A 23,177-nucleotide genomic window follows, 5' to 3' on the forward strand; every position below is an offset into this window, starting at 1 on the left:
GACCCGGAAAGAGATTCCAACCTCTCTCATTCTAAGGTATGGAGCGGACTAGAACCTAGAGGGACTTTTGGCAAATCTTGGCAACACCAATCTAAACTATAGCCAAACTAAACTATAGCGAAACAGCACCTACTTCTTACCTCGTACTACACTCAGGTTAGGTACACTGGGGTAGAACTAGCTAGAAGCACCAGTTGAGTATTTATATTTTAGCCTGTGTTATTTATGTATGCATTTTTATGAATATATATGTCATAGCTACAAGTCATGCTATTGCAGTATTATTTTATCTTACTGCTAACGCTGTATGTATTATACTTCGCATTCTGTCTTACGATTGTAGCAGTTCATATCTCTTGCACAAGAAATAAGACTGTTGAATAAACCCTTTTTATTGAAACGCCCGTCTATCTATTTCTGTGTAACTCTGTAGAAACAAAGCATACACGATTGACTGAGTTAAACTGTTATCTATTGTTTCCACGATTCTGAGACTGTTCCGATTCTAAAGGGAAACAAAGTTGTCATGTTTATGTGGTTGTCAGAAACTAATCCTCTTGTTCTTTCGAGAAGTTTCTTGTGACCTCTGAGTTAGCTAGCACACACAAGTATTTAAGTTTAATGTACTCGATAGAGACATACTGACCTCAGTCCTATGTCAAAACTATAGTGTAGTGTGCAGAGACTATCAGGGATATAGGAACTGCACTACAATAATACAAAGATATTCTATAGTGTCGTACTTTGTATTTCTTTAAAAACGTACTCACCTGAGGGTCTGCTTGCCGGAGCTGAATATCAATTAATTATCCTGCCAAACTGGGGGCATCTGACTTCCCAAGACCTATATTGCGACCCCATAAGTGTATACTGTGACAGGCTGTGGAATTGCATCACCAGGACAGTCGTGGGGATTGCCGGGTGCCCTGAGTCTGGCCCTATGTGCTACAGCAGTCGCCCAGGCCTATTGAGCCTGGTTGAACGTTGACTGAGATGCTGGCACTGCTTGGATTGATTGCCTCCCTCCGCTTACACTGAACGAAGATGACCAAGACCACTTGACCTGCTGTGGACTGGGGGATCACCGGCCTGCTGTGATCAGTGCCTGCGACCTCCATTTAGAGGTAGGATGCTGCTGGTTCTCGGCGGTGGGTGCCCGGCCGACAGCTAGCCCAGTGGGGCCTACCTAGGCTTTGTGGGTGCGATGGCCTGAATGGGCAAATCTAATTTCAACAGTGCCTTGTCTCGGACTTCCCCTCCCAGAACCCGTGGTGGGACCACTCCGCATTGGATTGCAGCTAGAGTTTGCTGCAAAGTGCCGAGCCCGCACGGCCTGGGCACCCTGTGTCCCCGGTGTTACTGGATGAGCGTTCCTTAAAATTGGACTGGCCCCATCCTGTAGTGAGGCCACAAATTATTAGAGGGGCTTACCGCTGACCCAGTGGGCATTGTGAGCGCAACTGCTGTGCACATTGGTGCGTGGGGGCTGCAGTGACTGCCCCTCCTGCCCGCTCCTTTGGGGCTGTGACCCTACATGTCACCCTAATGCCCATGCCTCCCTTGACTTGGATGTGTCTTCCCTACGTTGAGTGAACCTTACATCTACTGTCCCGGGTTCAGTATTGCAGAGGGCCACTGACAGACCTGCTCATACCCGCCTTGGTTGGGATGTGGCGGGGTCTGAGACAACCCGGAGTGTATCGCCCTAAACGGACATGTAATATCCACTTGTTTCTGCAAAACTTGTCACTATCACAACTGCTGGGATCTGTAAACCCTCACTTGGATGATTTCCTGACCTGCTCGTGCCACCTGCCCCTACTCAGGGTGTAACAGTGTCCTAACATCGCTGGGAATCTACCAGATCAAACCCCCCTGGCATCGGCGTGTGGCTGACATCTTGTTCATTATTGCCAGTATCTGCTTTGCTGCACTTACTAGACCCTGGTGGTGTGTCCTGCTTGAGAGGATGGGAAAAGGCGATACCAAACAGTCTAAACTTTCCTTTGATAGCCGTTGTCATACACGCGCTATGGAACCACCTGCTGGAGAGGCCCAGGGGACGCCGCGGGGGTGGAATCATATCACAGGACCTTGACATCCGCACCATGGGCCATATGTATCATCATACAGATTAGCGATTCCTAAATAGCGATTTTTAAGGAATCGCTATTTAGAAATCGCAAAACGGTATGTATGTAGGAAATCGCTTATTTTGAGCGATTCCTTCACATTCCTAAATTGCGATTAGCAAATTTCTAATCGCAATTCGCCCATTCATTTCTATGGGCCAGGAGGCCCATAGGAATGAAGGGGATATTTGCGATTAGCAATTTGCTAATCGCAAATTGCGATTATTTTCAAGGGTGCAGGGGTGTCACAAGAACACCCTGCTGCACCCCTGAAAATGACATGTGTGGGCATGTATGAGCGTCATATGGCACCTTTGGAATTTAAATAAATTTCTTTTTTTAAATAATTCGCAACTTACCACCAACTAGAAGTTGGCGGTAATCTGCGAATCCTTATTGGCATTTTTGCATAAATATTTCTTTGATACATTGCATTTAAGGAATCGCAAATTTTGCGATTCCTTAAGTGCAATCGCAAAATAAGGAATAGCAAAATGTGCGATTCCTTATTTTGCTGCGAAAATGTTTCACACATATCATTTAGCTAATTAGCATTCGCAAAGGCCGAAATTCTGCGAATTTCGGCCTTTGCGAATGCTAATTAACTTGATACATATGGCCCCATGTTCTTAGACTTGAAGCAGAGTTTAACAACATTTTATACCAAGATAGATCTTCTGGCTGACAGGTTCGATATACTGACGGAGAAGGTTGATTAACAGGATTATCATCATGATCAACTGGAGCAGTGCACATCGACACTGAAGATTAAAATTTCGTGGACAGGACAAAGCTACTGCACATAGAAAAGGTTCTTGAGGTGATATGTAATAAGAATGAAGATTTAGATGAACAATATGTGGACTATTGGTGTGAAGGAATCTACAGCAATGGGTAGACTGGAGGGCTTTGTGGAGGACATGCTGCACACACTCTTTGTTGCTGACCTTTCCCCCTTACTTGTAGTAGAAAGGGCTCACTGGTCTCTCAGCCCTAGACCAAATCCTGGTACTATGCATCGCGCCATTATTGCCTGAGTACTGAATTATCGCAACAGAGACACAGCTCTGTGTCTTGCAAGAGAACAGAAATCCTGAAATTACAAGGAAACTGAGATTTCTATTTTTCCGCATTTCACAGTGTCAGTGCATGCAGTGCTAAGAGACTTCCTACTGATCAAGCACGCCCCTCACTCTTGTATCCTGCGAAGCTCCGAGTATACCATGCTGGCAAAACTCTTATGTTCACAGACCACAAGAAGGCCGCCAAGGTCATCAAAACTATCCAGCTATGGGTGGACTTCTCCTCCACGAGAGACTGGAGCAGGATAAGACACGCCTCAGGGAAAGTGACTGAGGCTTGATTGTCTCATTGGCTGGGGTTTATGTGGGGAGACATACCCTTGTGCTCCACGTACGAAGGACTGCTGTGCCTGGGGTTACCTGAGGGAGCTCTTCTGCGCCCAGCACGTGGAGCTGCGCTGGTGGGACATTCAGCGACCTGGCCTATAGACACTGCACAAGATGTCAACTGTACTTTTCCTTTCATCCATGGATGATATCAAGAGGGAGGCCTTTCACCGCGGGATCTGTGATGGCTTCCTGTTAATCTCTCCGGCAACCCAGCTCCTATTTGTGTTACTACCTTTCTGACTGTCACTCAATCCGAACCCCTTATAACCACCACATATGATCTGTAGGCCTGGGCTCATTGCTTCTACATCTTTGGACGACACCATCATGTGGCCAATTAAAGTTGTAACCTGGAACATACGCAGCCTTAATGACTGCTACGAGGGCACGGCAGGTCTTTGCATATTTACAGACACGCTCCGTAGATGTCTGCCTATTGCAGGAGCTCCACCACACGGAGGGGACTGCGGTGCGGATGGGTTTGGAAAAGACACGTAGCCACTTATTCCAACTACAGCCGTGGAGCGGCAACTCTTATTAGAAAGGGGCTGCCATGGAACATGTGCAGTGTTATATGTAACACCCAGGTCAGATTTTTTCATGTTTTACAAGACTACCTAGTCAGGCTTCTTTTCGTATACACCCCTAATATGGATAACTTCTTTGCTGAAGTATGGAAGCTGGCTGAAACACTGGGTCCTGGAGCGGTTCTATAGGGAGGTAATTTAATGTAGTGCTTAATCCTGAGATGGATAGATATAGTGATTCCAGACATCCTCACCTATGCTCGGCAGCTCAGCTGCAACCTTTGGGTCTTACGCAAAGCCAACCAAATGGAAGGCACTTGCATCACCACGACACACGCTTCATGGTCACGAATAGATTAATGGTTTCCCCCTCGTGCTGTCACCTGAAAAGTCGCTTCTGGCACCCTGAGAGATCGGTTGTTCCAGGAGGACATCAAAGCTTTAGCGGTGGAATATTTTGACCATAACGATAATGCCAAAATATTGAGGGCTTCCCTCTGGGAGGCCTTCCAGGTGGTTATGAGAAGCCGGGTCAATATATGGTGGTCACCTATGTAAGTGTAGCACCCTGCACTAACCAGCGTGACCCTTATGGTGATTTTATGGGTTTAGATAACCATAGAATGCTCTCTAAGTGGTAGCTCTGGAGAGCACCCCTCAGTCTTAATCTAGGAGGTAGACAAAATAGCTCGGTTCACCTGCATTTAATTGTTTTGTATAGGCTAAATGAAAAAGACCCACACAGTGTACTTATAGAAAGAACTATTTATTACAATCACTCACTAACACGTTACGGTATCTCCTACGCGGAGATATTCACAATGCACACAATACTCTGGACATAGAATAGCAGTTAGCACCAATACACATTGGTCCCCAGAGAGGAGACAGACTATGTATCAAATAAGTAGGAGTTGAACCACCACCTAAGTCGAGACTGGACCCAGGAGATGTAGAAGAGTAGGGAACCCTCGGAACCACCCCAGATGAGTCGTTGAACCCCCCAACTGTCAGGTGAGAAGGAATACTTGACCGTACACTCAATACTGTTCAGCGGGAACGTCGCAGTTGCAGTCTAACCACAGAAGGGTTTGTTGGAACTCAGAAGCGAGTTCGGAGTGAAGAGTACCTCAAAGCAGCGGAAACGGAGTCTACACCACACCTGGATGTCCAGGAGGTACGGACGATTAAGGCCACTCGAGTTCAGGAAGACAAGTTAAGTGAAGATGCTTCGAGCTAAGGGACATCGAAGCAGTAGCTCTGCCCAAGCCACCGGGAAGCTGAGGACAACAGAGTTGGTCTGTCTAACCAATCGCGTCCGCACAGTTTCATTATAGCGGGGACAGACTCGTCGATAGAACCTCTCGATGGATACAACTCTGTTTAGCACGAGTCGTTCAGGGTAACCATTGCAGTCACCGGGTGATTGAAGCGATGCAGTGACGTGGTGCACAGGTGTTCGGTTCCAAAGCACTTTACGAAGGATGCTGGCCTTAACTCAACGAGAGTACAGCTCAGGCCTCGAGGGAATGCAGAACCACGACATGTGTTGCAGAGCTTGTGTAGTCCATGGGAGCCCATGTTCAGCAAACCATTCGATCTTGTTGCAGTGCCTGCAGATGCATGGAAGTTACTTCTTCAGTCCAAAGGAGATTACTTTGGATGTCTTTAGAGGTCCACAGGCCCAGGACAGAACTTATACAGAACGCGGACACTGAGGTTGCAGCGAGCTTGCAGGACTACGAGGTAAGGAGTCGACAGAGTTTTCACCGTTGTAGTCTTGGTCCGAAAGCAGAAGGATGATGCGGTCAGTTCGGCACGGTCAGCACGACTCACCCAAGATGTCCAGACGGTCAAAGAAAAAGTGGATTTGGATCTGAATCGAATCCCACAATGAATTTAGGAATTCTCTCAGAGGCAAGCCCTTAAGTACCCCAAGGTGAGGGTTGGGATGCTTCACGGGTCCCTCCCAGAGGAGGGGTCAGACATTCGGGACGATGCTCCCATGTCTTTTGTCCAGCTTCACGCCAGGGTGGGGAGATAACGGCTCCCTGATCTGGTTGGAACTGCAGTATGCAAGGAGGGCACCAAATGTGCCCTTCTAGAAGACTAAATGGCACTGGCAAGCACTCCAGCTTCGGCCCAATACACTAAGTCCTGTCTGGGAGGTGGCCACACTTCCTTGCAACAGGAAATCTATTGTCCTACCTTCCTCTACTCGGGCTTGGCCCAGCAGCAAGAGGGCAGGATCATGTTTTTGGTCGGCAGCAGCCCTAGGTTGCTGTCTGGCTTTGTTAGATCAGTTCCTAGAGCATGAAGGACCTCCCAGAGGGGCCCTACCTTGGATGGAATCATACCTCCAACACCGGATACAGTATTGGGGTATGATTCCAACATGTTTGATATCAAACATGCCCAGGGTTGTTCAAGACAGTTTAGAGATGGTTGTCGCGTAAGGACGTGATGCCCCTCTAATATGTTATATGACTGATACACTTACAACCCGGGAGAATGGACTCCATTGGCTGTAGGGGCACCCTCACTTTTAGAACCAAGCACCCAGTCTTTGGGACTGGATGGCCTTCTAGAGGGGTGACTTACGGGTCTCAAGTGCAGTGAGAGGGAGATATCAGGACACATATCTCCTGTGAGTGGTGCATGCACTCACTGGAGATGTACATGCACAAACTCACTCAGGCTTCAGAGGCAAGCATGTAGTGGTAGTTTGGAGGGCCCCCCCCTAGGTGGCATAATACATGCTGCAGCCCATAGGGGACCTCTGGGGTACCCATGCCCTAGGTGCCTGGGTACCATATACTAGGAACTTACCAGGGTGCCCCAGTAGCCAAATAGGAATGTACCAAGCTATTTACCATAACCAATTCAGGGATGACTGGGGTCCTGATTAGCAGGATCCCAGGCAGACTAGTCACAAAACAGTTGAAAAACAGCAAAACGTGGGTGTAACCATGAAAGCAGATCCTACTTTCTTACAGTGGCCCTCAGGGAAGCATGCATTACTAAGCAGGCAGGCTTCTTCTGTGCCCTGTGAGGCGACTTAGCGCAGCTACAGTGAGAAATTAGAGAACTTGAACTGCAGTTTTTCAATTATCACGTCTCCAAACTTGCAGCCAACCGGAGCAAGCTATGTGACTATTAGGAGGCTGCACAGTGGGAAACACACTACCTTAGGTGTGAGACAAACGCTTCGGGAGGGTGACAGACTGGGAAAGTCTCTCGCTCAGCTGCTTTGCAGGTCCTGGACAAAGGATTACATTACTGAGATACATGATTACTGATCTCATGTACACACTGGTAAGGAGGCTGTCCAAGGGGTTATGGTGGTTTTTTTTTCATCCCTGAACTATATTCGCCAAGTCTCAGTTTCACCTTCGGACCTACCTAGACTCAATCCATCTTTCATGGCTTGAAGATGGTTACAGGCTGTCCAACCTTCTGTGGAGTAAAATTGTCTGACTGAAATGGGGAAGGCTAGTGGATTAGAGACCTCTCCAGTTTCAGATTTCTCCACCTGATATGGCAACAGAGGAAAGTTCACCCTTGGCTGAAATATTGAGGAGGTCGGCTATGGTGTTGGATTACCATGATCCCTCAGTGGAATTGTCCAGGGATCCTTTCGTGAATATTCTTCATCAAGACGAGACAGGAATGGAACCTGTACTCCGTTTTAATGAGTCTCTGTTTGACCTACTTTTAGGAGCTTGGGCAAAACTCTTGACGGGAGCTCCAGTTGACTGGGCTTTGTGCCTTAGGATTGAGTTATTCTCTATGTGTAGGATTAGTTCTCTCTTGTACTTTTGAATTTGTACCCTATTGGAGCCTTGGGGTTTATGAATTTCACTTAAGTGAGAAGCTTAGATGCAATGACCTCTTAATAGACATGTTAAGTGTCTATTATGTTTTTGCAGGGTATGGCACTGGAGTGTCTATCCCAAAAAGTTCTTCTGAAAATTTCACAGATGGTATCTGGTAGTCTACTTTTTTTCTGGTACTTGCCTTCCGTTTACAATACAGACGAAGCTCTATACATCTGTTGATGTAGAACATTATTAGCTAAATGCTTGTCTTGTGAACCTTTACATCATTATTTTGCAATTCAGGTTCTGTCTTATGGCCAGTGATATTGAGCATGTTAATGTTTAGTCACCATTAGTGACTGCTGACTTTCATGGTGTTGTATCATGCTATTGTTGATCTTCAGGCAGATATAGTATCTTAAGTGATTCTATTCCTTCCATTGGAAAAGATTATTGAAAATGTTGCCCTTTTCTGGATTTTCATAACGCTGTGCATTATTATTAAACATTGTTTATTTGTTCTTGAAGAACATTTCCATTGAATGCTGTACCATTTCATCTCTGCAAAGAATTAATATAGGTCGAACCTTGAGGGGGAGAAGCATGGGCCTTGAGGTTTCTACCCTTTGCAGAAGACATTTATTCCTGACTTCAGGACCTTTGCTCTCTTAAGGGTCAATTCCTTTTATTATGTCTCTGTCTATAGTTGCTGGTAGGCAACTCTTTGCCACATTTCCGATCTCAAGGGCCTGTAAGTTGGGTCACACATTGTAAAATGTGGTTCCTAGAGGATTAGATTAATTAATGTTAGAGTTTTTCAATGGTCGGATTCTTTTATTTTAGAATCCCTTTTTTAAAGTTTTAGATGTTGGTCTTTTACCAGACTGTTGGTAGATGGTCTCTATTCATTAAGCAAGGGCTTGTTCAGACCTTTGTTTTTGTTAGGTCCTCTCAGTTACTTTTTATTCTTGCTATCGTATTCGATGTTGTGCTCCCACTGTTTCATGGTGGTCTTCTAGGCAACTTGCATTACCTTTATGGGTTGAATGCTATTGTTTTTCTATGGATATGATTCCGCTACAGTCATATACGGTTATGTCACTGTTACCTGTGGGTTATTGTCTATATTTATTCTCTTTTAATATAAAAAAATTATTAATGGATACATAAGCGTTGATCATGTTACTCCTATGTCTTCATATATGTATATGTACTCTTTTGTATATGGGATATTCTTGAGGTCCTTGTACAGCTCAAGTTCTTTTGTTCTATATTATGAAGGTACTTATACATCTCTTGTTCTTTTTTCTAAGGAAGGATTGCCTATATGCCAACAGGGGCTAATTTTGCCTTTGACTTTTATTTAAGCATCTGTTTTCCCCATGGAGGATGGATTTTCTCTGTGTAGTTTACAGAGTGGTCCTGACCTTCTCTGGGTTACAGGTGTTGTTCAGTTGCACGGCCAGCAGTTCTGTGTTCCCAGGTTTGAACATGCTGTTCGGACTTGAGTATATAACCAGATGGCTGTGGTTAAAGTCTTATTGCCATGGGTAGTACCATCCCATGATTTTATTGTCTTATAATTTTTCTTACTGTGGTTGTATCCACAGTTATTGTGAGATGAGAGCTTCTAAAGCTGTTTTGCCTTACTGACATGGGTAGATTATTTTCATGATGTAAACGTCTTGCAGCTTTATTTACCTATGCCCCTGTCTGGGGACTTCATATGGTTAGGTATGTTTCTGCTCCACCTATATTATCATAAATGTCCAGTCTATTCTCTTCTTCTCGACTTGGTGCGTCTTAGCACGAGACTTTTCATAGTTGCAGTTCACAGACCATCCTCTGGAGTTGATATGGCTTTGGCATTTGACTCTAAAGTAAGGAATCTGCGGCTAGATGTCTCTGTCAGATGAGCGAGTTACTTACCTTCGGTAACACGTTGTCTAGCATGCAGATTAATTATCCCCACTCAGCGATCTTGGTTCTGTTTGGTCTCGATTGTTGTGTCTCCATCTTTTGAAGTAAAAAAAAAGGAAAGGAAAGTAGAAAAAGAGAATCTAGTGAAACTGGACATAGGAATTCTTTTTATCTCAATTTTTTATTAAGATATTCATATACTTAATTCTTTGGTTAGGAATTCGGTATTTATTTGATACATGAGTGTCTTGTTTAAGCACACTGTTCCATAGGCACTTTCAGTTTGTGGCGTTGTGTTTCCAGTGCGGAAAATAGTCACAGAAGAAACTGACATTGGCACGTCGGCGAGATGGTTATAGTGACGTCACATCGTGTGACCGACGTCGATACGGAGTCATGCAACACCCTCTGCCGGTGTGCGGACGTGCTGTGGGAAAAAAAATCCGGATCCATTCTCACACCTGGGGAGGATTCTAAAGTAAGGAATCTGTGGCTAGATCCTGTCTCTACCAGATAATGCTTTAACAAAGGTAAGTAACTTGTTCTTTAATAACCATGTGCATGTCTTGCTCTCTGGCCATTGGTAGATTTTTTACTTCTTTGAGTCATTGTTCCATCTTTTTTTCAAGCCTGGATGACCTTTCTTTCTTTAATTAATTCTGATGAGAACCATGGGGCAGAATGTATTGCTTTTATTTTCCTTAGTATATCAGATTCAATTTCATTGATGAAGCTAAATGTATTATTAAAGTAAAAGTGATGGATGGAATGCTTGAATAAATCTCAGTCACTGGTAATTATTCAGGGCCGCATCCCAATCCATTTTTATTTTGCCCACCATGCCACCTCAGTTTTGGCCCAGCTGTAGGCAAATCAGTCTTGATCCTGCTCCAGTGGGAGCAGTTCAACCTGAACTGGCAAGCTAGATCTTCCCTGAACTGGAAAACATGCAACCCAGGACAAGTTTCACCCTAGTTGGGGCTCATCATCCAGGTATTGATTGGTTCTAGTGACACAGTGTGCACAGGACCCACGCCTGGGTATACCTGTCCCACTTTGGTTAACCTATTCAAATAACCAAAAAAGTAAATGTAATTAGGTAATAATTTATTTTCATTCATCGTTTTTGCTAATTATATTATTGTTAATTGAATATTAATTGGTAATTAAATTTTATTAATAGGTAATTAATTTTATTAATTGATAATTATGTTAAGTGTATTATTTTATTATTGGTGTTTGTTGTGCGTTTATAGTGTGTAAAGTAATTGATATGTAATTAAGCAGGTATTACATTTATAGTTGGGTATTAATGATTCATTTATTGGATATTAATTATTACTTGGTAATTATTTTTTAAATAATTATTTATTGGTATTTGTAAATAGTTTAGATTAATTAAATAAATATTTTTTTTAAATATTTTAAAATATTAGTTTATTTATAAGTATTTTATTTTTACCCCTACGCTATCCAACACTTTCCCTACTGTTGCACTCTCTGGAGTGGGAATAGTAATTTTTACCCCAATGCTATCCAACAATTTCCCTACTGTTGCACTTTCTGGAGTGGGAATAGTAATTTTTACCCCTACGCTATCCAACACTTTCCCTACTGTTGCACTCTGGAGTGGGAATAGTAATTTTTACCCCTACGCTATCCAACACTTTCCCTACTGTTGCACTCTCTGGAGTTGGAATAGTAATTTTTACCCCTACGCTATCCAACACTTTCCCTACTGTTGCACTCTCTGGAGTGGGAATAGTAATTTTTACCCCTACGCTATCCAACACTTTCCCTACTGTTGCACTCTCTGGAGTTGGAATAGTAATTTTTATCCCTACGCTATCCAACACTTTCCCTACTGTTGCACTCTCTGGAGTGAGGATAGTAATTTTTACCCCTACGCTATCCAGCACTTTCCCTACTGTTGCACTCTCTGGAGTGGGAATAGTAGTTTTTACCCCTACGCTATCCAACACTTTCCCTACTATTGCACTCTCTGGAGTTGGAATAGTAATTTTTACCCCTACGCTATCCAACACTTTCCCTACTGTTGCACTCTCTGGAGTTGGAATAGTAATTTTTATCCCTACGCTATCCAACACTTTTCCTACTGTTGCACTCTCTGGAGTGAGGATAGTAATTTTTACCCCTACGCTATCCAGCACTTTCCCTACTGTTCCACTCTCTGGAGTGAGAATAGTAATTTTTCCTTACTTTTTTTTTTTGGGAGTTGGAATAGTATTTTATTTCCTCTGTTACTTAATATTTTAAGTATAGATTAAGGACAGAGTTCCACAGAATCGCCCTCAAGGCAAAGGGAAAATAGGGAAGATTAATGCCCCTTGGTTCACATCTGAACTAGCAAAAATTCATCTATTGTGCAGACAAAAAGAACGTAGCTGGCGAAAAACTTATGACCTGACAGAAAGAAGCCTGTATATTCAGCAGAGGAAAATTTATCTCACGGCGATCAAAATAGCCAAGAAGAACTTTTATATCAATGCTATTAATACAGCCAATCAAAAGCAAAAAAAAAATTTCTCCATTGTCAAGTCTTTTACCCATCCTAGAGCCCTACAACCAGAAATCCCACCTTCCTTAGAATTCTGCAATCAGATTGTAGACTTCTTTGAAGAAAAAATCTCTCTAATACAAAAGGACTTCCAAGCCCCTTGTCAAGTCTTGTTTGCTACTCCACCGGACTGTGGAGAGAACCTAAAGGGCTGTCTCAGAACTTTCACCCCGGTCACACTTCTCCAGACCCGGGAGGCAATCATGTCATGTAAATCGGGGGCACCCTCGGATTCATGCCCACCTAGAATCCTTCACCAATTAATTGAGGTGGTCAATCCCATCATAAATGAGATTGTTAATGCTTCCCTGAGCACAGGCGTTGTACCTAGCGAATGGAAGCATGCAATCGTGAGACCTCTCATGAAAAAAGCAAATAAATCTCCTACAGACCTTGCTAACTTGCGCCCGATTTCACTCCTCCCCGTTCTGGGTAAGATCACTGAACAAATGGTCCATAAAGAATAAAAAAATTATGTAGACACACACCATATTCTTCACCCTCAGCAATCGGGTTTCCGTTCACACCATTCTACGGAATCTGCCCTGATTGAACTCACTGATTCAATAAAGCTATTACAAGATCAGGGGAAGAACGCCGTCCTGATCTTATTAGATCTTACGGCGGAGTTCGATACCATCTCCCATTCCCTATTGATTAATAGACTTAGGGATATAGGAATCTCGGATGTTGCATTGGATTGGATAATCTCCTTCCTGGCAGATAGGTCCCAGACCATCTCTCTGGGCACTTTTCTTTCCAAAGAGAAGAAGGTACATTCTGGAGTCCCTCAGGGCTCAATATTGAGCCCTTTATTGTTCAATATATATATGGTCCCTCTCATCTCTTTAATTGTGTCATACGGCATATTAGTAACATCATATGCCGATGACACTCAGCTTATTGTTCCCTTGGAGAACAATTCTACAGATGCTGAGGCGAATTTTAAGAAGTGTCTAAGAGATGTTTTCTGCTGGATGGATCAAAACCATCTTAAATGCAACACCAGTAAGACGGAAATTCTGCCCATGTGTAAAAAAAACCAATTCTGTCCTAGCAAATGGTGGCCTGAGGACATCCCTGCGCCACCGCAAGTAGTCGCATCAGCGAGGAATCTTGGCGTTCTATTTGACGCAGAATTATCCTTCGACTAACATGTCAGGAATGTTGCAGGAAGCTGCTTTAACATCATTAAGTCACTGAAAAAGTTCTTTGACTTCCTTCCCATAGACTCAAGAAAGGCAGTCGCAGTGGCCTTAATCCTTGCACGTCTTGATTATTGCAACGGCCTGATGGCAGGCGTTAAAAAGAAAAACACCCTCAGAAAACTCCAAGGCATGCAGCACGCAGCGGCTAGACTTGTCCTCAAGTTACCTAGGAGATCATCTGCCTCGGCCGCACTTAAAACCCTTTATTGGTTACCACTCCCTAAAAGAATACTGTTTCAAATCTTAATTATAGCATTCTGTGCATTCAATTGCACTGGCCCGATTTACCTCATCAAATGGTTTCCACACTACAATCCCGTAAGGACCTTAAGATCCTCAGGTCAGAATCTGATCAAGCCGTTAAAATTAAAACTTAAGACTAAAGGAGGCAAGTCTCTGTCTTTCTTATCTGGTAAAGCGTGGAATTTTATTCCCAACCATCTTAGATCCCTAACCCAGGAAAACCAATTTAGAAAACAACTCAAAACGTGGATTTATTCTCTTTCTGACGATTATGTAATGTCCTTCATATAGTCTCCTCCCTGTTTCTGATCTTTTGCACACTGTTTAGTCAGCGCCAGGATGCTCCTTTCGGAGCGATTGTTTGCGCTTTCGAAATATACAAAAATATACAAAATATACAAATATACACATTTTTGTATTGTTTTAGTTAATGTAGTATATCATTAATTAAAAAATATATATTTATTTTATTTTATTTGTTTTGCATGATTATTACATTTTTATTTGTTATTTTATGTGTATAGATGAATTTGTAATATATAATATTTTTAATTATTTATAAGTTATTACAATAAATATTACAACTGATTATTAAGTATATATATTATATATTATATGTATGTTTAATTATTTTTTATTACACTATGTATATTACTTATTAATTTTAAATAACATAATATATTTTGTACTATGTTTATTATATTTTTAAGTATTTTTAAATTAATTTTACATATTGTTTTTAATTAAAAAAACAATATTTCTTAGAAAAAGATATTTTTTACATCGATATTTTTTTTCCGATATTTTTGTACTTACCTTTTTGTAGATAGGATGTCGATATTGTTGACATCGATAACATTGCTCCGATATTTTTGTAGGTCGATATTTTGTCTTTCTATATTTTGTCATACATCCTACTGAGATAGGTGAAAACTATTTCAGTTTATTGAGAGACATTAGAATCTGGGTTTAGTTGACTCCCCCTAAAAATCCATACTATTATGGCCATTGTGGGATCATGTGAAAAATTGTACTGAGCCTTTTAACATATCACCATTGGAATAACTATCCCGCTCGTGTGTCCTTTTGAGAGGTTGGAGAGGAGTGGTGTGTTAACATTGGCAAAAAAGATTCTAATTCAGTATAAGATATCCATGTTCAAAATAAGGAATCAAAAATGAAAAATGTGATAAGTTTTAATAACGTCTAATAGTTTGCGGCGAATTATGAGCATCACGCTGGTTCGATACGTGGTTGGTTCCCAACCTAATATGGCGCCACACTCTCGCGGTGGTGTCGGTTAACACGTGGTTCTCCGCGAGTTTTAAAATGAATGCGGTGAGAGTACGCTGGTAACAGAGGTGGAGACAACACGCTCCGTGAGGCCCCGGTTGGTAAGGAGTAGGAGGGGGATGTTGCATAACGGGTTAGACGCTGTAGGAATGCGCAGTAAATAAGTGAGTTGTTGGTCACTGTTTGCCGAGGAAGTAAACTCCGAGTGCAGACGTTGTACATATTAGCAGTACGCCAACAACGATAAGGGATTTGTAAGTGGGAGTAGCATGTAAAAACGAGATGGATAAAAATTGAGAAACTTAGTGGTGACGATAAGATGGCATGTAGAAAGGCTTGATATGCGTGTAGTGAATAGCCAAATACGTATATACATTTGCTTCTCTTTCTTGAATGGGGGGCTCTTGGGTTTAGATTCAGGCAACGACCGAAGGTTGAATCTGAGAGGAGGACTCACATGAGAAGCCTGTTCCTTTACTTTTAATCGTACCTCACAGCCGGTAGGAGACACTGTGGTTGACTGAGGGTAAATATGTTGTATATAATATAACACAATAGATGGAGCAGTTATTCTTTGACATAGTGTGTATCCACATGGGTATTTCTAAGTGTATTTTTAACCTTTTATCGACAGTCTACATGAATGGTGTGTCCAACTTTGGTGCTGTGGCGAAAAGTTTGACCCTGAAGAATTTGCCTAAAATGTTCTGGGCAATGAAACTTGTTGGCATAGGGTATTGGTGTGCATGAATAGCAGCCTGCCTTGCTTTTTAGGTAGATAGGTTTCACAATGTAAAGAATAAAGTGGTTGTGAGACGAGTGTTCCTATCAATTTTGAAACACCTTTTTTGTCACAACGTGAAGTGAGATTCTTTGTCATTTCACTGTACTTTCAGTTTGTTGTTTGGACACTTTTTCATTTGGGCAAAATGACCGCCGATGATGAGAAAAATGGGCTTATCTGGTGAGTACCTGCCAGGTATCCCGGTGGTGGGGCGCCCGTGAGGGGTCATTTTGCCCTTCACTTTTTTCACATTATGTGTGTTGGGAACTGAATGTATTGGGAATTTATATATATATATATATGTCAGTTACCTTTTCTGTTCATCTAGACTGTCATAATTGTGATGGAGGTTTTTTATGAAAGGCAGTAAAGCATGTGGCATACCACCTCCAAATAAATAGAGAAGGAGGGACATTTTTGATATAGAAAATTGCAATACGTTGCACACACCTGGTTTTCAAAGAAATCGCCTTAGAAACCGGGTCATGTTGTTTGGATGACTTTTTGAGGTTGAGGGCGACCCAGTGTTTATGTTCCCTTTGTGCTCCTTTATGATTGTATAAAGACATTGAGGTCATGTGTGTGCCTGACTACCAAGTTAGGATGAAGACCAGGAGTGACAATAAGGTCCAGTGCGCAGGCTTTGCCTTCTGTGGGTTGGGTTTTGTGATGGGCTTCTTCATTCTCTTCAAAGCATAAACATGCAGGGTAAACCTTTTGAGCTTGAACATTTGTAAGTAATTAGGTTACTGCTTGAGAGGGGTAACCCTGCTCAAACAGCAACCACAACTCTTCTCAGGGTGAAGTTGCAACTAAACCCTAAATTAACCTGTGCTCTACCCTCAGGTAACTTAGCACAGAGCAAAAGTATTTTTGCAGCACTTCAAACAGTAGCACAGTGAAAACGCAACCCAAAATGAGCCTGCAACAGAGCCCACAACAAAGTTTAAAAAATATAGTAATTTTTGATAAATAAAACAAAATTTCCAATTTGTAAAGCCAGAGAAATTCAATTTTAAATATTTTAGTGAAAATAGCGCCAAAAGGCGTAAAGTGCTAACTGTGGTTATCTAGTGAGGCCGGACCGGAACAATTTCCCAAGTTCAGGCCTACCGCAATGGGGCATGGGCTGGTTACAGGAACACAGTTAGGCCCATTGAACAGAGTACCTTAAATCCTGGTTTGCACAGCGTTGCGAGGTTCTGTTTTGAAGGTACGTTGCGCAGCCGAGGCCATGTATCGGTTCCAAGGAGCTGCAATGTGGATTCCGGGGTCATCATCGAGGCGGCTGTCCAGGGATACAAGCGCCTGCACCGAGGATGTGTCGTGCACTGGCGGTTTTGAAGCGGAGATGGGCTGCGATACAATGCTGGCCTTTGTGGTGGTTGCAATCCATGCAGTAGCAGCAACCCGCCTGTTCTACTCGGGTTTGCGCCATGCAACGCAGGAGATGCGTCAGTTCTGCTGGATCCTCATCGACTGGCAGAGCACCTTTGGCCAACTTCCAAGGTTCCAGGTTTAGGTTGGTACAACTTAGCAGAGTAGATTCACATATGGCAGTGTCTAGGTGCTGGGTCAGGAATTTTAGGCCTTCTGTCCCTGAGGCTCAAGTCAGGAGGCCAGACAACTAACCCTTGTAGCCACACTGAATTTAAGAGATGCAGGTCCAGTCCTCACCCAGGCAAAAGGGCTGCAAGCAGCAGGTCAGCACAGCAAGGCAGCAGTATGGCAATCCTTCAGCAACTCAGCAGTCCTTCTTCCTGGCAGAGTATCCACAGGCAATTTGCGAATGACCTACCCCGTAGGAGGTCCATGGTGCCTAAGATTGGAGCAGGCTGTTCACAAATCGCGCCCTTGATAAACTGTTGCTTAATGCCTGCAAGCTTTTTCCTCTGCTATTTACTATTGGAGTATAGTCCTTCCACTCATATGGTTGGGATTTTAACCCTGAAGGTATACTACATACTAGTGTGATCACTGTTGGGTTCGGTTTACATACCATTCACTTGTTACGGACCCAACCACAAGTTGATTGCCATGATCAGCTTTGACATTAAAAAGGCAATACACATGTTGCCCTTCTTTTAATTATCTTGTATTGAGCTAGTTTGGACCATGGTATCCATTCCTAGTCATTCAATCATTTTAACAATAACAAGGGGTCCTCCATGTTAAATTGACTTTGGGCATCCCTTAGTTAGTTGTAATCTCACATTACTCCAATCTACTCACACTATCATACCCAACACTGCACCTCACTCTTCACATTGGCAAAAAAAATATAAGAACTCCTATTGGCCAATGCAGCTCCGAGCCAATGAGGAGTTGCCCATAATGAAGCATGACATCCATTTGGATGTGTGAGGGCTCTTGACCCTGAGGAATCCGATTCACCGATCTGACACTTCAGGTTTTTTTCTGACCTCTTTCTCTCCTGTTAGGAACTGCATATTCTTTTGACTTACAGAGTAACCACTGGTCAAGAAGTGTACTGAAGTGATGGTGTCTGAGTTCAAGTATGTATACCCAGTTGTGTATAATGTATATGCAGGTGGTGTATAATGCTAACTCCTGTAGATTGGGCAGGAATCTTTAATTCTACTGTTAATAATCAAAGGTAAACATTCATTGCAAGCATGTTTGCAGCTGTGAGTGTTCCTACTTGGAGAAAGCTCTTAGATGGTGTTACTTGTCTAGTTGTATGATGAAATACCATACAGTCAATATTGAGTCTATAAAGATTTATGTGACATGATTGATTCAGAATCGCCTTAGAATGAAGAAAACCAGTACACTTGTTCAAAGTATCAGCATGAAAGACTGAGGACTACTCCAGACTTCCATGATCTTTCAGTATTTTTATTTCAACTGAAACTTCAAATAATGATGTGGCATACATTCACTTTCTCTTAGATAACTCTGAAAATCTGTTTAGTCCCTTGGGCATATAAAGCGGGTGCCAAGTGGTAATGGATTTTGATCTATACCCACTTTAGCAGGAATGCTCAGATTGATGGGGTGTCTTAAACTTTGCAAACCCATTTAGCAATTCCCTTGGTAATCGTCATTGTCCCTTTAAAAAGTACTAGAATCACTGGGAGAAGACAGTGATCATCATGTTATTGTAAAAATGAAAATGTCCTTGACTTTTTGAGAAAAATTTATGATTTTGCAGCATGTAGCAGTTACGGTCGTATTAGATGTTCTGTATAAGGATCTTCTAAAGTGCCTAGGTTGTCGTGTAAGAATTTCTAGAAGATCTGCAGCCCTGTTTTAAAGTCTATTACCCACGCATTAAACAGTCTATTCTGCAATATTAGGAACATGCACATTAAAAAATAAAAAATCTCTATTTATCAGGTTCCTCAGCATTACAAATTGATGGGATATCAGAAAATTAGTTTACAGGATGTGGCATCATTCCAGAAATCTCAAAGACTATGCCGCGTCCTTAGGAGTGGTGCTGAGGTAAGATCTTTAACAGTAATGTTATTGATTATATAAAATGGGATGTAGCATGACAAAACACTAAAATCTGTTTTCTTTTTTTTTTTACTTGTTACGAAGGATGAACTGATTTCAACAGAACCCCTCCCAAAGTCAAACATAGAACTTAAAGATTTTCTCAAGTGTGAATTGGATGGCAGGGAAACAGGCTCCATCAACATAACACTTGCACCGCCTGAAGCCTTAATTCAGCCTAGAGGCTACAATCCACTTCACATTTTCGTAAGTAGAAGTACAGACATTTCAATAAGAAAAGAGAATAATGTTCCTGGTTGCATTTTATATTTTTAATGTTTTTTGGACAATGGGCTCAAAGCATGCTATGAAATACTTGTAACATTGGTACAGTTTGGCAAAACCTTGACAGAAATAGGTTTTCATTTAAGTGTTAGATTCTTAAACAGCTTCAATCAAAATTATATCTTTACTAGATAGTATTAAAAAATTGCCAATATTTTTTTTCCATGAGTGAGTGCTTCTATATTTGTAATACTCAATGCAGTGTAGGTATTTGTGACATTCGTCAGATTAAATATTTTGATCAATCCCTTTTCTCTTTTTTAATGCCTTGTTTGAATGTATTTAATTGATGACATTACATACTTGTTGTCCATTGTTTTTCTGAAGAAAAGTGTTTTATAAATATTTCATAACAATGGAAAAGGGCTAAACTTGGAGCCCATTTGTTGTGGCCATAGACCTTTGGATCATTTTGGATTGATTTTTTTGCTCAGGGATGCACACTATATAGAACAATCCAGCCTGTATTAGGGAATCGATTGAAAGAGAGCCAGTGGGGAGAGGATACCAGAGAAAATGATGTAGCATCCTTAAGCATGTTTTCATGGAAGCTCAATATTACTTTATGGGAGTTGGGGGAAAGGCGTTTGAAATATCAGACAACAAATGAATGACTAAATTCTGTTCCTATAATTATCTATTTATATGCAGTTTTATATAGCAGAAATGAAACCTAAAAGGGCAGCATAATGCTTTATACTAGAAGCAAAGATATAATGTAATCATGATAAAACAGTAGCAAGATTCTAAGGAAAAACAGTATTGCTCATAGGTTAGAAAACTTTGTTTTACTAGGTTAAGAGACATTTTTAAGGAGAGTTCAACTCTGTCACTGCATGAGATGTTACCACCAAAGTAGGGCTTTAAGTAACCCTGGGCAAAGCACTACGCTATGCTTGCGTAGTTTGCGAAGTTTGCACAACTTCGCACTACGCGAACTGCACGTAGCACAGTGCAAACATGCGTAGCGTAGCGTAGTCCAGCGGTCATTTTTTGCTTATTCGCGGTCCTCAACGTCAAGTTGGCGACCGCGAGCAAACAAAATGACATCCTCGCAAGACTTTTTCCTTGTTCGCGATCAGCAACATCAAGTTACCGATTGTGAGCATGGAAAATAAACCTCCCTGTGAGATTCTCAACGCGGGGAGGTCAGGTTTCTCATTGCGAGTGGACACGCATGCTCGCGACCGCTCGCGATGAGAAACTACCAGTCCGCGTTGAGAAAGCTGCAGCTCGAGTAAAAATCTACTCGAGCGGTAGAAAAGTACAGCTCACACTGTGCAAGATGCCGTTTTCAATGATTGCACAGTTCCGAATGCTTGTCCGCACTGTGCAATCATTGAAAACGACATCTTGCACAGTGCAAACATGCTACTACGCAGTTCACGTAGTGCTACGCATAGCTCGCGTAGTGCGAAGTGCACTTTGGGTAGCTACGCGTAGCGCTACTTCGCGAACTACGCCTACCCCTAGCTTTAAGCTCTCTCTCGAAGTTCGTATGATTGCGATTCATCCTAATGGCAGGAGGGATGGCGTTCCAGATTCTGGAAACCTTTCCCAAAAAGGCTTTCTGCAGGGTTTTACCATTTTGAATGAGAGGATTTCAAGTCTTAGAGAGTCTGTGGTTTTGGAGAACCGGAGCCTCTAAATAGTCTAATTTGTGTGCCAGTTAGTTTGCTGCCTCCACATGCATTGCTTTGTGAATTGTACAGGCCAACTTGAGAATGCTCTTTGCTCAAAGGACAGCTGAGAGAGTCCATGCACGAGTTAGAGTGTTGGGGAGAGGATGAAAAATTGGGGCACTCCTTGATGAAAATGTGAGGGGCTGGAGGAAGTTTGACAATTTTGCTTGCTGTGAGAGGTGTGAGATAAGACTCATGCCTAGTCAGGGCTGTTCCATTTAACCCCTCTGTTCTTCAAGAATTTTAGAAGGAATGAGTAATTGACTGTGTCAAAAGCAGAGTAAAGGTCTTTCAAAGCAGGGAGGAAGGATGCTTTATTGTCCAGGATCCAGTGTTTTTAGGGTGTTCAGCTTCACGACTTTCAAGCACTTTAGCTAGGAAAGAATTTGGGGTGGACATTATTACGGCCATCAAAGTCAGAATCTGTTTTTTTAGAAGAAGAGTGTTTAGTCCTTTTTGTTTTTTTGCGGCCGTTATTCATGAACTACAACTTGATTAGGTGAGTCATGCACGGGACAAGGGATGAAGCTATGTCTAACACAGTTGGGGCTGATATCAGGTCAACAAAGTGGAGTGGATGGCCTGATGGTAGAGAGAGTGCTTTATTCAATGGTTTCAGTTAGCTCTTCAAAAGATGTCCAATATTTTTCAGATTTGTTGGATAGAGTCTCTAGTGGAAAGATTGATCTGCTGGTGAGAGAAAGCTCTAAATTTTTTTATTTCCTTACTGAAAAATTCTGAGAAATTTCACAGTGTTGTCTGTGATTTGAGGATTCCCTGATTGCCAAGTATGCAGTTTATGGGTATGTAGGGACTGGCAATGGACCTCCTCTGCGTAAGTACCCCCTACCGTCCTAAGGATACCATGGCCATAGGACCAGAGGGTCCAACCAGACTTACCAATAAGGACTTCCTTCATGGGGACATACTTCATCTGGTCAGCTGCCTCTTGTGCCAACAGAATATCCCTCCTAGAAGTTGTCATATGCTTCCACAAACTGGTGTCCCAGTCCTCCTCTGGGACTGAATGCGTACTTAGGGCCACCTCATGTGCTATACCCCTTACCTATGTCGTCCCCACCACAAACAAGGTACCAGTTCTTTGGGAATGTGGACTCTTTTACCTCTCCTAGGCACTTCATTGGAACTGCCAGCATGATCACTGGACTTAGAGGCAATTTATCACTGGACTCAATGGTCCATTTTGACCTCAAGTCCATTCATCATTTGCTCCTCTCATGAACCAGCATGGCATTTTCCCCTCCAAGGGTAGACCAAGGTCAGTTTAGTTTCATCCACGGCTATAGTGGCCAGTTTCAACTTCAAGGCTCTCTCTTTTTGTGTGTCCTCTAGCTCTAATGTACACAAAGCATGAGAGGAGACGCCGCTTCCTGCTACGACAACAAAGGTGATGCTGCTCCTTGGGGGACCCCTTGCACTCGGGTTTCCTCTGTGTCCTCCTCGTTTCCATCATCAACCTCATCTTCATTCTCCTCTGAAGTGCACTGTAGCTAACTGATTTCCTCACTGGCTCTCAGAGCACTATGATCATTCTCCATCTTGGAAGTCTTGTTCAGCTTGAGTCCTGTTTGCTTGCATGTGCTCCTCAACTCTGCCATGCCAATATTATTGATGTGTGAGTCCAATCCAACTCCATGTCCCAAAAACCTAAAGTACAAACATTGAGGGCAAGAATGAATTTAGGAAAACAACAAAAATTACCAAATTAAAATGAAAAGCCAATAAAAAATCCAGAAAGCCAATTCTTGCTGT

At 42.4% G+C, this 23,177-nt stretch overlaps 1 protein-coding gene across 3 annotated transcripts in view; it reads left to right on the top strand.

Moving 5' to 3' along the window:
- The window catches only part of CFAP221 (cilia and flagella associated protein 221), a 661,487-nt gene that overhangs the window by 479,374 nt on the left and 158,936 nt on the right, over window positions 1–23,177 (top strand). For all 3 annotated transcript variants that reach the window (XM_078682395.1, XM_078682396.1, XM_078682398.1), the window contains exons 18-19: window positions 19,276–19,383; window positions 19,483–19,644. In XM_078682395.1, coding sequence (XP_078538521.1) covers window positions 19,276–19,383; window positions 19,483–19,644 — 270 coding nt within the window. The remainder of the gene's footprint in view (window positions 1–19,275; window positions 19,384–19,482; window positions 19,645–23,177) is intronic.

Source organism: Lissotriton helveticus, chromosome 3_1 (assembly GCF_964261635.1).
Source record: "Lissotriton helveticus chromosome 3_1, aLisHel1.1, whole genome shotgun sequence".
NCBI classification, from domain to species: Eukaryota; Metazoa; Chordata; class Amphibia; order Caudata; family Salamandridae; genus Lissotriton; species Lissotriton helveticus.